The following is an 11,318-nucleotide window of genomic DNA, read 5'->3' on the forward strand; positions in this document are numbered from 1 at the left end:
CAACAATTACTCCTCTTTTTTTCATTTACACTACTTACTCAAGTGGTAAAAAATGTGGTCAGTAGTAAAATCTTTCGTGTCATGGCAACAGCATTCAATCCTGGAGTATGTGGTTCTTAAAATTGGCAGGCTTGAATGTGTCTGGATCATTTTTTGTTTAACAAGACATCTATGACCATAAGACGTAGGAGCAAAACTGGGCCTTTCAGCCCATTAAGTTTGTTCCACCATTCCATCATGGCTGATCTATTACCTCTCAATCCCATTTACCTGCCTTCACCCTATATGTAATATGTGTTTATTAAATAACATAATTCATAAGTAAATACTGCAGAATATACATAATACAAAATAATTACTTGTTTACAACAATAAATTATGTTCTTACTTTTATCTTCAAATGGGTACGTAGTCTAGTCCTTTACGACCTCCATGTTCTTCCAGGTGCTTTCGTTCTCCAGCTATGGCCAGATTTCATTTCCTATCTCTTCAAACCTTTGAAGTGCTTGTGGGAATTGCTGCATGTTATCCTTTCTTAAATGTTCAACAATTCCATTAGATTCTCAGCTCTCTGCCTGAGTTGCCACATTTTTGTTAGAATAAGTAATATGTTTAATTTTGGAAATGATTGGTGTTCCACTAAAACTCTTACCCAATCATTTTAGGTACTGTTGTCTTGGTAACTGGATTACGTACTGAAATATTTTAACAAAAAAATGGGCTTGTGTTGTATTTCATCACAAATCCTCCTTATGACTTAGCCTTTTCACAAACATCTTTCATTTATCTGCTTTCAGGTCCATCGGCTTGTAGTGGTTGATGAGAAAGACAGCATAGTGGGAATCGTCTCACTGTCTGACATTCTGCAGGCTCTTGTTCTCACACCAGCAGGTATAGATGCACAATATTCCTAATCCCCTGGAGTCTGACCTCTGACCCCTTCCTGTAAGCATTCAGGTAGGGTACACCACAGCATGTTGTACCCACTCAAGCTTGCTGAATCAGTATTGCCTGCTGAAATCCCTTTGCTGCTGTCTGCTGGTTAGCCTGAACAGCCATTGGCATGGGCAAAATATAGCCGCTCTTGGCCTGTATAATTTTATTTTTGTCAGCAGAGTGAAGATCAGTTTTAAATGTGAAATGTGTACAATCTCCAGGGGTGATTGATGCATTCGGACTGAAAGTGAATAATACCCTCAAATCTTGCATTTGCAATGTGCAACTATGCACCAATATTTTTTTTCTATCACGAGGTAATGAGTTATTCTAAATTATTATTAAAATGTTCATAATTCTATAACAACTTAAATTTATAAATAGTTTAAGAAGAATTGTCTATTAAGTACATGGGCATTGGCAGAGGATTAGAAGGAGGCAGTTGCACGTCAAAGTAATTTGCAGCACTTCAAAGGTTTGAAGAGATAGGAAATGAAATCTGGCCATAGCTGGAGAACGAAAGCACCTGGAAGAACATGGAGGCCGTAAAGGACTAGACTACGTACCCATTTGAAGATAAAAGTAAAATCCAGAGTTGTTTAAGATACAGAAATTGATGTATACAATAAATGCCAGGGCACTTGGGAGCACTGATATACAGAGGAATCTGGGGGTGTGTCTGTTGTTCCCGAAGTGGCAACTCAAACAGACAGGTTGCTAAAGAAGATGTATGGCGTATTTGCCTTCATTGGTTAGGGTATTAAGTATTAGAGTCAGGAAGTCATGTTACAGCTGTATAAACTTCTGGTTAAGCCACATTTGGATTTTGCATGCAGTTTTTGTTGCTACATTATAGGAAGGAAGTAGAGGCTTTAGAGAGACCACTGAAGAGATTTACCATGTTGTTACCTGGATTGGAGGGTATAAGGTTGGACTAACTTGTTTTTTTATATGCGATGTCAGAAGTTAATGGTGACCTGATAGAGGCTTATAAAATAATGAGAGGAATAGCTGGAGTAGATAGTCAGAGTCTTTTTCACAGGATGGAAATGTTAAATACCAGAGGCATAGCTTTCCGTAAGAACAGAAGAGTTTAAAGGAGATTTATGAGGCAAGGTTTTATTCTACACAATGGTATATGCTGTCAGGACAGGTAGTGGAAGCAAATCGAACAGCATTGTTAAGAGACACTTACACAGACAAACGAACAGACAGAGAATGGAGAGTTATAGACCTTGTGTACGCAGAGGGGATTAGTCAGGATTGGCATCGTGTTTGGTACAGACATAGCGGGCCAACTGTTCTATGTTCCATCAAGTCTCATTTGGCTGTCTGGATGATGACATACACCATTGTGTTCTAGATTCAGTGAAGACGTATAGTCATTAAGTAGCAATAGGTTACAATTTTGATGACACAAGTGGACACGGGCAAGTTCCTCAAGGTTCCATACTTCTCGGCTAATCTTTACTTGGCATATGTGAAAGATGGCCAGATACCATCTGTGCTAGATCTTTCAGCATTACTCTGGAAGAGATTGTGGGTTTTGTGTTTATCTATCCAGTATCATTGTTGGAAATGCAGAGACTGATTTGCACACACACTGATATATTATTTAGTCATCTACACCATACATCTTAGCAGAAATACAGTCAAGCTGTAAAAGCTGGAAAGTACCCTGTCCAGCAGACGCATTTAGCTGGCATATATGGTGTGGACTGCTTGCATGGAATTACCTTAGAAACATGAATTGCATGTGTCTGTAGAGCAGTGATCTGATGCGTTCTGGAGTACTAACGTGAAGAAACGCATGGCCAGTGAAGAAGTGTGCGCATTGAATGCCCTGTTTGTATTTTAATTATTGCTCTGCCGAATCTTCAGTGTATGATGATTTGATGACTTCTTGTGCAAGAATTGAAGTTGTGAATTCTGCTTTTACATTCTGATAACAGTGACTAAGACTTTCCCTCCCAACTCTCCCCTTATTACTGTAAATTTAGTAATGTAACATCACTTTGTGTAGGTTGTAGTCATTATTTTATGGATCTGTTATTTTCATACAAAGGTCTTTGGGCGATGTACATAATACCTAAGTTACTGCACAAGATTATGCTGGAGGCTTTAGCCTCTTACTCTCCGTGCAGCCTTCCTGACCTTCGATAGACCCTGGGAAACTTGCTCCCACATTTCAGACTATTCCACTATTTCTAAATGTTCCTGATGATAAGAGACACACAGTTTTAAACAGTTTACAGTTTTAATTTAAAATTGAACCGTTTTAATTTTTTAAAAATTGAAATAAAATTTAATCTTTGAAACATTATAACATCCTCACTATCCAAGCCAACAAGCCTATTTAAACGAACAAAGAGTTTGTACATTCTCCCTGTGACTGGGTGTGTTTCCTCCGAATGCTCTGGTTTGCTCTCAAAGTCCAAGAGTACTGGTTGGTGGGTTAATTAGTCATTGTAAATTGTCTAGGTTAAATTGGAGATTGCTGGGCGGCACAGGTTGAAGGGCCGGAAGGGCTGTTTCTCAAAAAGTAAAACATAAAATGCTGGAGGAACTCAATGGATCAAGTGGCATCTAAGGAGGGAAATGGACAATTGACATTTTGGGTTGAGACCTTACTTCAGGACCTGAAACACCAGTGGTCCACTTTTCTCCATAGGTGCTGCCTGACTTGCTGTGTTGCTCCAGATTTCCAGCATCTGCTGTCTCTCTTGAGTCTCCATGCTCCAGCCATTGCCGCCAATTAGTCCTGCACTGATGTAAAGCTGAGGTGTCCAATATATAAAGTGTATCCACTTTATATATGCCGTTAACTCAAACCTGATGTGAGGTCTAATGCTAACCCTACAGCGTGTCAGCACATTTAAAACAAACGGTAAATATTGGAAATTCTGCAGATGCTGGAAATCCAGTGCAACACACAAAATGCTGGAGGAACTCAGCAGGTCAAGTACATCTATGGGAATGAGTTTGACTTTTCGGGCCAAGACCCTTCATAAGGACTGGAAAGGAAGGGAAAAGAAGCCAGAATAAGAACATGGGGGGAGGGGAAGGAGGAAAAGCAAGAAGGTGGTAGGTGAAGCCAGGTGGTGGGGGGTTAGGGATGAAGTAAGAAGCAGAGATGTGATAGGCTGAAAAGGTAAAGGGCTGGAGAAGAAGGGATCTGATAGGAGAGAAGGGTGGCCACAGGAGAATGGGAAGGAGGAGGTAGGGCAGTGAGAAGACGACAAAAGTTACTGCTCCACTCTGAGAGCAGCAGTAGAGGAGACCATAGACCAACATGTCAGAATGGGAATGGGGATTGCAATTAAAATGGTGGCCACTGGGAAATCCTGCTTTTTGCACTTGGAGCAATGGTGCTCGATAAAATGGCCCTTGAATTTACAGAAGAGGCTGTATCAGGAGCACTGGATATGGTAGACGACTGCAACAGATTCACAGATGAAGTGTTGCCTTACCTGGAAGGTCGCTTGGGGGCCTGAATGGAGGTGAGGGAGGAGGTGAATGGGCAGGTGTAGCACTTCTTCCACTTGCAGGGATGTGCCTGGAGAGAGTTAGTAGAGAGAGGTGAATGAACAAGGGAATCACAGAGGAAGCAATCCCTGCGAAGAGTGGAGGGGGTTGGGAGATAAAGATGTGTTTGGTGGTGGGGTCCCATTGAAGCTGGCGGAAGTTGCAAAGAATGCTGTGCTGAATGCGGAGGCTCACGGGGTGGTAAGTGAGGAGAGGAGGAACTCTATCCCTTTTAAGGCAGCAGGACGATGGGGTGAGGGTGAGTGTTTGGAAAATCGAACAGATGAGAGAAAATGGGGGCAGCATCAATAGTGGAGGAAGGGAAATACGTTGGGTGTTACCAATATGGAGCAGGCAATGGACTGACATATCAAAGATTCAAGATATGTATAACCCTCTCACCAGGCTCATATGCAGACTTGGCTCATTAGCTACCTCTGTTAACAGCCACGTGACAGCGGTGAGAGGGCCACCTTTCATAAACAGCACACCGCTAGGGTCAGGGTTCAACCAAACAGGAACATTGTGATTAAAGAAACTTCGACTTGAGCAAATGCTGCATAAATACTGCCCATACACAATTATTGGTCAGCAAGAAATAACAGATCGTACACTGCATAAAATTGTAAAGGAAGTATACTTACTGATTTCAGCTTTATCAAGCAGTCATTACGAGAAAGAAAAGAAAAAATTAAAAGGGCCCATTACAGTTAAACCTATCTAAATGTACACATGACCATTGGAGCTCATCTCTTCCAAAGCTGGGTTAATTGTTACTCATGGCACTGAACCCACGGTCTGCGCGAAAACATCTGCCACATTTTTGAACTTGCCTTGAAGACCACCTCGAACAAACTGGTTCTCTCTCAGGGGCACTGGCCCTCCTCCTTGGAACCATTCATCTGCAGGAAGCACTTCTGGCAGTGGGGACTCCTTCCCACGGCATTCTGTGGTATCTTCCCTTCTGCGCCGCTGCACAGCTCCCACCAAAAAGGACCCAAAACCAAACTACTGTCCTTCAGAAAACTTGCCCCAGCTTTCTGGAACCTACTCTCACATCCCACGATCCTGATTGGCTGACTCACATTCCGAAGTTGGACAACATGGGTCCTTATCTTAGCCGAAGCCAAAACACGCTTTCCAGCACGGCACACTGCTTTTACAGAAAACTGCTGATATAATCTATCTCACAGCAGAGCAGTAACGAGGACTTTCCCACAGCCTGCTACGAGACAAAGAAACACCATGGAACTCATTGAAACATCAAACACAAAATGTGCAGAGAAAATAGATAAATCATGCAGACAGAAAAAAATCCAGTGAATAACACACCCAGTTGCAGAGTCACAGGGTCCTTGAAACGGTCTAGGAATGTTCAGTTCAGTTCAATTTAGCCCCAGTCAAAATCATGCAAAATAGCAATAAAATAAGAATAATCAGAAACACATGTAACATGAACTGCAGAGTCCTCTAATGAGTCCAATCCACAAACCACATCAATCAAACCTTGCCCAAGACCTAAGACTCCTGCACCTTCCTCTGGTGGCAGAGATGGAACCCGGTCATACGCAGGGGGGTGGCACTAAACACCCGCCCATCTTCCGTTCTTGTCCTTGTTAATTTCAATTTTGCTCGATGCTTTATTGGGCAAGATTGGCGAGTAATAGATCCGATCATTGTTCGTGCTCTGCCATTAGGCCATACATTCTGTTCTCAACCTTCAGAGACAGCGGAAGAACCAGATCGCTCAGTTGGCCCAAAAGCGCATTATCAAAATGTAAATTAGAGACTCCAATCACATGTAGATTAGAGGTAGCAGTACATATAAAAGAAGTTTCATCAACTGTCTGCAGGATCTCGTCATTAGTCGCTGGTACCATCTTGCTGCATTGACAAAATGGGAACGGGAATTGGAATTAAAATAGTTGGTCATGGTAAAATCCTGCTTTTTGCACAAGGAACAAAGGTACTTGACAAAATAGTCCCCCAATCTTTGTTGTGTCTCACCGACGTAGATGAGGCCCATTAAAAACAAATAGTATATTTTCTAATCATATCCACATTCCTGAACATTTCTAAATAACAATTAACAATATCCAAACATTGTAACGTCAGATTAGAAATCTATAATCCTGAAAGGTGTATTGTCTTGCTATTAAATTTCTGATTCAAGATATAGTATAGTATATTCTGATTCAAGAATTTGGAGAATAGAGCAAGAAATGGTCTCCTACGTTAGACAAATACAGTTTTAACAATTCAAAGTGATTTTAGATGATGAAGAGGGGGATAATAAAACGTTTTTCCTAATCCTCTTCTACATCCCTCAGACCAGTATAGAATAAAGCGATGTGGATTTCATGCCACAGAAAATGGGTATTTTTGGGTAAATTGACAACAATAAAGAGAAGACAGTTCAATGTTTACTCAGGAGATTGACAGTTATTGGTAGTGCTTATATTTTTAATTTTTAGCGAAAATGGGTAAATGTTAAAAACAGACAATAACTGGATGCTAGAGAAATGGCATAATATGAGAAAAAAACCTGTCCTCAGTTTGGGATTATATGGAAATGCTTTGGCACGTGATACCTTTCCCAATTTCATTTAAATCGTGATCAGTAAGAAAATTATTTCATTAACCTGGATTCATTCCTGTTTAAAAAGATGCTGAAGTCTCTCACCACTGTGACTCAAAATGGGAAACTTTTGTTCCCTAAGTAGTACTTGCGTTGACCTTTAAAATGTAGTGCCATTTATTGACCATTTATTCAATAATGTAATGCTAATAGATGGTCATTTTCACTACTGGTTTTTTTTGTGTACACATTTATGTAAATTATATATAAATTTTGACAGGAGGCAAAATTATGTTTTTTTTTCACAGAATTGTGGATGTCTGAAAAATACTGCTGGGATGGTAGTGGAAGCACATACAATAGAGCTGTTTAAGAAGCTCTTAGATAGGCACATGAATGTGCAGAGAATGGAGGGATGTGAATATTGTATGGGCAGAAGGCATTGGTTCAGTTGGGCATTTAATTACTAGTTTAATTAGTTTGACACAACACTGTGGGCTGAAGGCCATTTTCCTGTGTTGTAGTGCTCTGTGTTATAGGTAAGTGGGCAGTTCTTTAACATTTAGAACATAGAGATATTTGGATCTAATGTGCTCTTGTCAGAATGACCATGATCTTGTTAGTGTTTAATGTAGATAATGTTGTATGTCAACAACAACAAATATCAAACATAGTGTTTGCAATACAGCACATTTAGATACCAAGCCAAACGAGTTATCAGATGAATGAAAGCATTTAGAGATTGATTGTAAGAAACAATTTTTTAAATGATTTTATTGAGTTCTAATTATTAACTGGTTTCCTGATCTGGGTGAATTTTGTTCTTCATAACCAGTTTTATTGTCTCAGCACTGATTATCAGAAAAGCACATAATGGTTTCTGTTTGTACTTTAAAGGTTCTGTAAGAAAGGAAAGTATTTCAGAATGACAGATGACAATAGAACATGGACGATTGCTGACAAGAATGCTTTGAAGTGTCTTATTCTGTTCTGGGCCAGATGAACACTGACTACGGCAGAGAGGAGAAGGCACAAGATTTTGAAATCACAGAAGTGAAATGGTTTAATCAAACACTGTAGCTGGATCTGAAAGGCATTTGTGACAATATCTGAAACCAAACACGTGATCTTGCTCACTGAATAGCTATACAGATACAGCTGTAATGTTGTAGCTAAAACTCTGAAAGAATTTATTTTGCAAATAACGATTAGCAACTATACCTAAAGATATTTTTAAATGTGTTGAAGCCATGGCAATTTAAATGGCTATTTATTTCCACAGTTTGTCAATCTGTTTTTCGTGACAGGGAGTGGAAGCCAATGTGCTACGTCGTGGGAATTCTCATGAAAAACTTCAAACTAAGTTTGGACCTGCCATGGCAGTTATTTGCCCACATGTACACCACAATCCTTCAACAGGAGCATGCAATGAGAACTGTTAACTGTACTGTACTGTAAATAGGAAGCTAATGAGGGAAAATGTGCCAGAGAAAGGTATATTTTTAAGTGTGTGAAAATGTAAAATTATGTTTGTACAATTGCACATTAAATTTTTTTGTAAATTATATTGTTTTCATATGGCTGCAAGAATTGGGAGGGGGGAGCTTGGGCAGAGGTGGTGTTGTCTATGTAAATGCACAAAGGCATGAAGATGATGCTATATATAGGTTTTCCGCTTGGAAGAGAGGGAGAAAAGGGAAGTTATTGCCACAGTAAACGTTTATAGGGCGTGAGAAGAAACACTTATGGCAAAATATTGATAAAGTAATAATGCACTTTAAAACACGGCATTCATTGTGTAGCAAATTAACACAAGTAACAGATAAGGAAGTTTATAGCACCCCCCCCCCCCACCTCTCTACCCCAGTCACCAACTCTGCTTACAGATTTGCAGTTACTTGTTGGTGGGTAACCAGATCCTTGCACAGATCAAAATGCCAATTAAAAAATAACAGTTGGGATAGAGGCCATCTCCTGCAAACTTGATGCTGATGACAGGAGGCTAGACTGCGATTCAGTTGATCTGTGACAACTGAATTAGTTGTTTGGTTGATTCTAGAACCTTGCATTCTCTTCCTTCCACCCTTCCATCACTGCCCCCTCCCCAAAAAATTTTCAAAAAAGAAACATTAATCATTGGTGGTGATTGAGTAATGTCAGTGAGTTCTATACTTTGGCGATAATAGGGATTGTGTAATAAGTAAATGGATGTGTATGTAGTATCTCGGAATACCTTGCTGAAACCTTGAAGCTAAAAATGCAGTCCTCCTCTATAACTGATGTGAATAGAGGATCTTTTTTTTAAAAAAATTAGCTCATTGCAGACCAATATTAAGTTCTCGGCCTTTTGATCTGGGTTGATGAAGTTAACATCACATTGTTGCAATTCTAAGTGCCATTAAATGATTCAATCTGAAAGTGATGTGAACTGATTCTAAACGTAGCTTATTAAAACATTTCTTGTATTATACTTTGAATGCTGTCCTGCATTATCTTATGTATACAGTATTGTACATTGTTAATGTTGAATAAAGAAGGTTTAATTGCCAGGTGCACCTACATAGCATTAGTCTTTTTCTTTCTTCACTTAGAGATGCAGCACAGAATTGGCCCTTCAAGCTACGCCACCCCGACAACCCCGATTTAACCCTCACCTAATCACAGGACAATTTACAATCATCAATTAATCTACCCAGTACGTCTTTGGACTGTGGGAGGAAACCCACAGAACCTGGGGAAAACCCACACATACCATGGGAGGATGTGGATACTCCTTACAGAGGATACCGGAATTGAACTCCAAAACTCTGGCATCCCGAGCTGTGATAGCCTCACGCTAACTGCTATGTCACTGTGGCGCCCAAGTGATTTAGGTGGCCATTGCCTGACTGATACAGGGTGGGTGCAACTGTACAGTGACACAGTGCCCAAAAGTATGTTGCCACTTGACTTCATATTTAGTATAAATTGGTCACAAGATTAGTACAATATTGTAGGCTGAATGCTTTTTTTTCCAGTGCTTTACTGTTCAATAGTACAAGTGCAAGGCAATATATCTATGGAATCTCTGAGAATTTTCCTTAACCTTACCTCCCAGATCTATGTCATACTTTATCTTAACGCTCCTGAACACCCTTGTGTAATCTTAATCTTTTTATAGTTATCACTTGTCCCCAAGCTCCTAAACCCAATGTATCCTTTTTCTTGACCAAAGCCTCAATATTTCTTGTCAGCCAGGGTTCCCTAAAATAGCCAGGTTTACCCTTTACTCAAAAAAGAGCATGGTCTCTTAGACTTAGGATTTTTCACTCTTAAGAGACTTGCACTTGCCATTTGGTCCTTTCCTTCAAACAGGATGTCCCAATCAATGAGATCCTATAAATTCCTACAAAATCAGCCCTATTCCAGTTTAGGACTCCAACCTGGAGAATAAAATTGAAGACCTCAGAGCAAATTTGCTCCGAGGGACATCAGCTGCTGCTTTGTGCTCTGCTTTACAGAAGCATGGCTCACACCAGGAATTTCAGATGCACACTGCAGCCCAATATCTTCACTATTTTCTGCGGATACAGGACTACTCAATCTTTTGAAGGCAGAGGCAATGAAATTAAGTATGTTTTATTATTAACTCATCATGGTACACAAGCATGGTGGTTCTGTCTCAGTCCTGCTCACTTGACCTGCAACATCTAGCAGACAAATGTGTCCATTTTAGACCCTAAGATAAAGGAGCAAAATTAGACCATTTGGCCCATCAAGTCTGCTCCACCATTTCATCATGGCTGGTCCAATTTTCCTCTCAGCCCCAATCTCCTGCCTTCTCCCCATATCTCTTCATGCCCTGACCAATCAAGAAACTATCAACCTCTGCCTAAATGTACATAAAAACCTGGCCTGCACACTGCCTGTGGCAACAAAATTCCACAGATTCACCACTCTCTGGCTAAAGAAATTCCTCATCTCTGTTCTAAAAGGGTGTCCCTCTATTCTGAGGCTGTGTCCTCTGGTCTTAGATTCTCCGACCATAGGAAACTTCATCTCCACAACCATTCTTATCAAGGCCTTTCACCAATAAATAGGTTTCAATGAGGTCACCCCTCTTTTTTCTGAATTCCAGTGAATACAGGCCCAGAGCCTTTCTAAGATAAGGGGTCCAAACCTGCTCACAATACTCCAAGTGAGGGCTCACTAGTGCTTTATTAAGTCGCCACATTACATCCTTCATTTTATATTCTGGTCCTAACATTGCATTTGCCTTCCTCACCACAGAATTAACCTT

At 40.3% G+C, this 11,318-nt stretch overlaps 1 protein-coding gene across 7 annotated transcripts in view; it reads left to right on the forward strand.

Annotated features, from left to right (window-relative positions):
• The window catches only part of LOC134344521 (5'-AMP-activated protein kinase subunit gamma-2-like), a 512,949-nt gene extending 503,351 nt beyond the window's left edge, over positions 1 to 9,598 (forward strand). For 6 of the 7 annotated variants that reach the window (XM_063044464.1, XM_063044467.1, XM_063044462.1 and 3 more), the window contains 2 exons: positions 798 to 891; positions 7,937 to 9,598. In XM_063044464.1, coding sequence (XP_062900534.1) covers positions 798 to 891; positions 7,937 to 7,968 — 126 coding nt within the window. In that variant the 3' untranslated portion in view covers positions 7,969 to 9,598. Of the gene's footprint in view, positions 1 to 797; positions 958 to 7,936 lie in introns of all 7 variants that reach the window. The other variant, XM_063044463.1, reaches the window with a different exon arrangement.
• The last annotated feature ends 1,720 nt before the right edge of the window (positions 9,599 to 11,318 follow it).

This window comes from Mobula hypostoma, chromosome 3 (genome assembly GCF_963921235.1).
Source record: "Mobula hypostoma chromosome 3, sMobHyp1.1, whole genome shotgun sequence".
NCBI classification, from domain to species: domain Eukaryota; kingdom Metazoa; phylum Chordata; class Chondrichthyes; order Myliobatiformes; family Myliobatidae; genus Mobula; species Mobula hypostoma.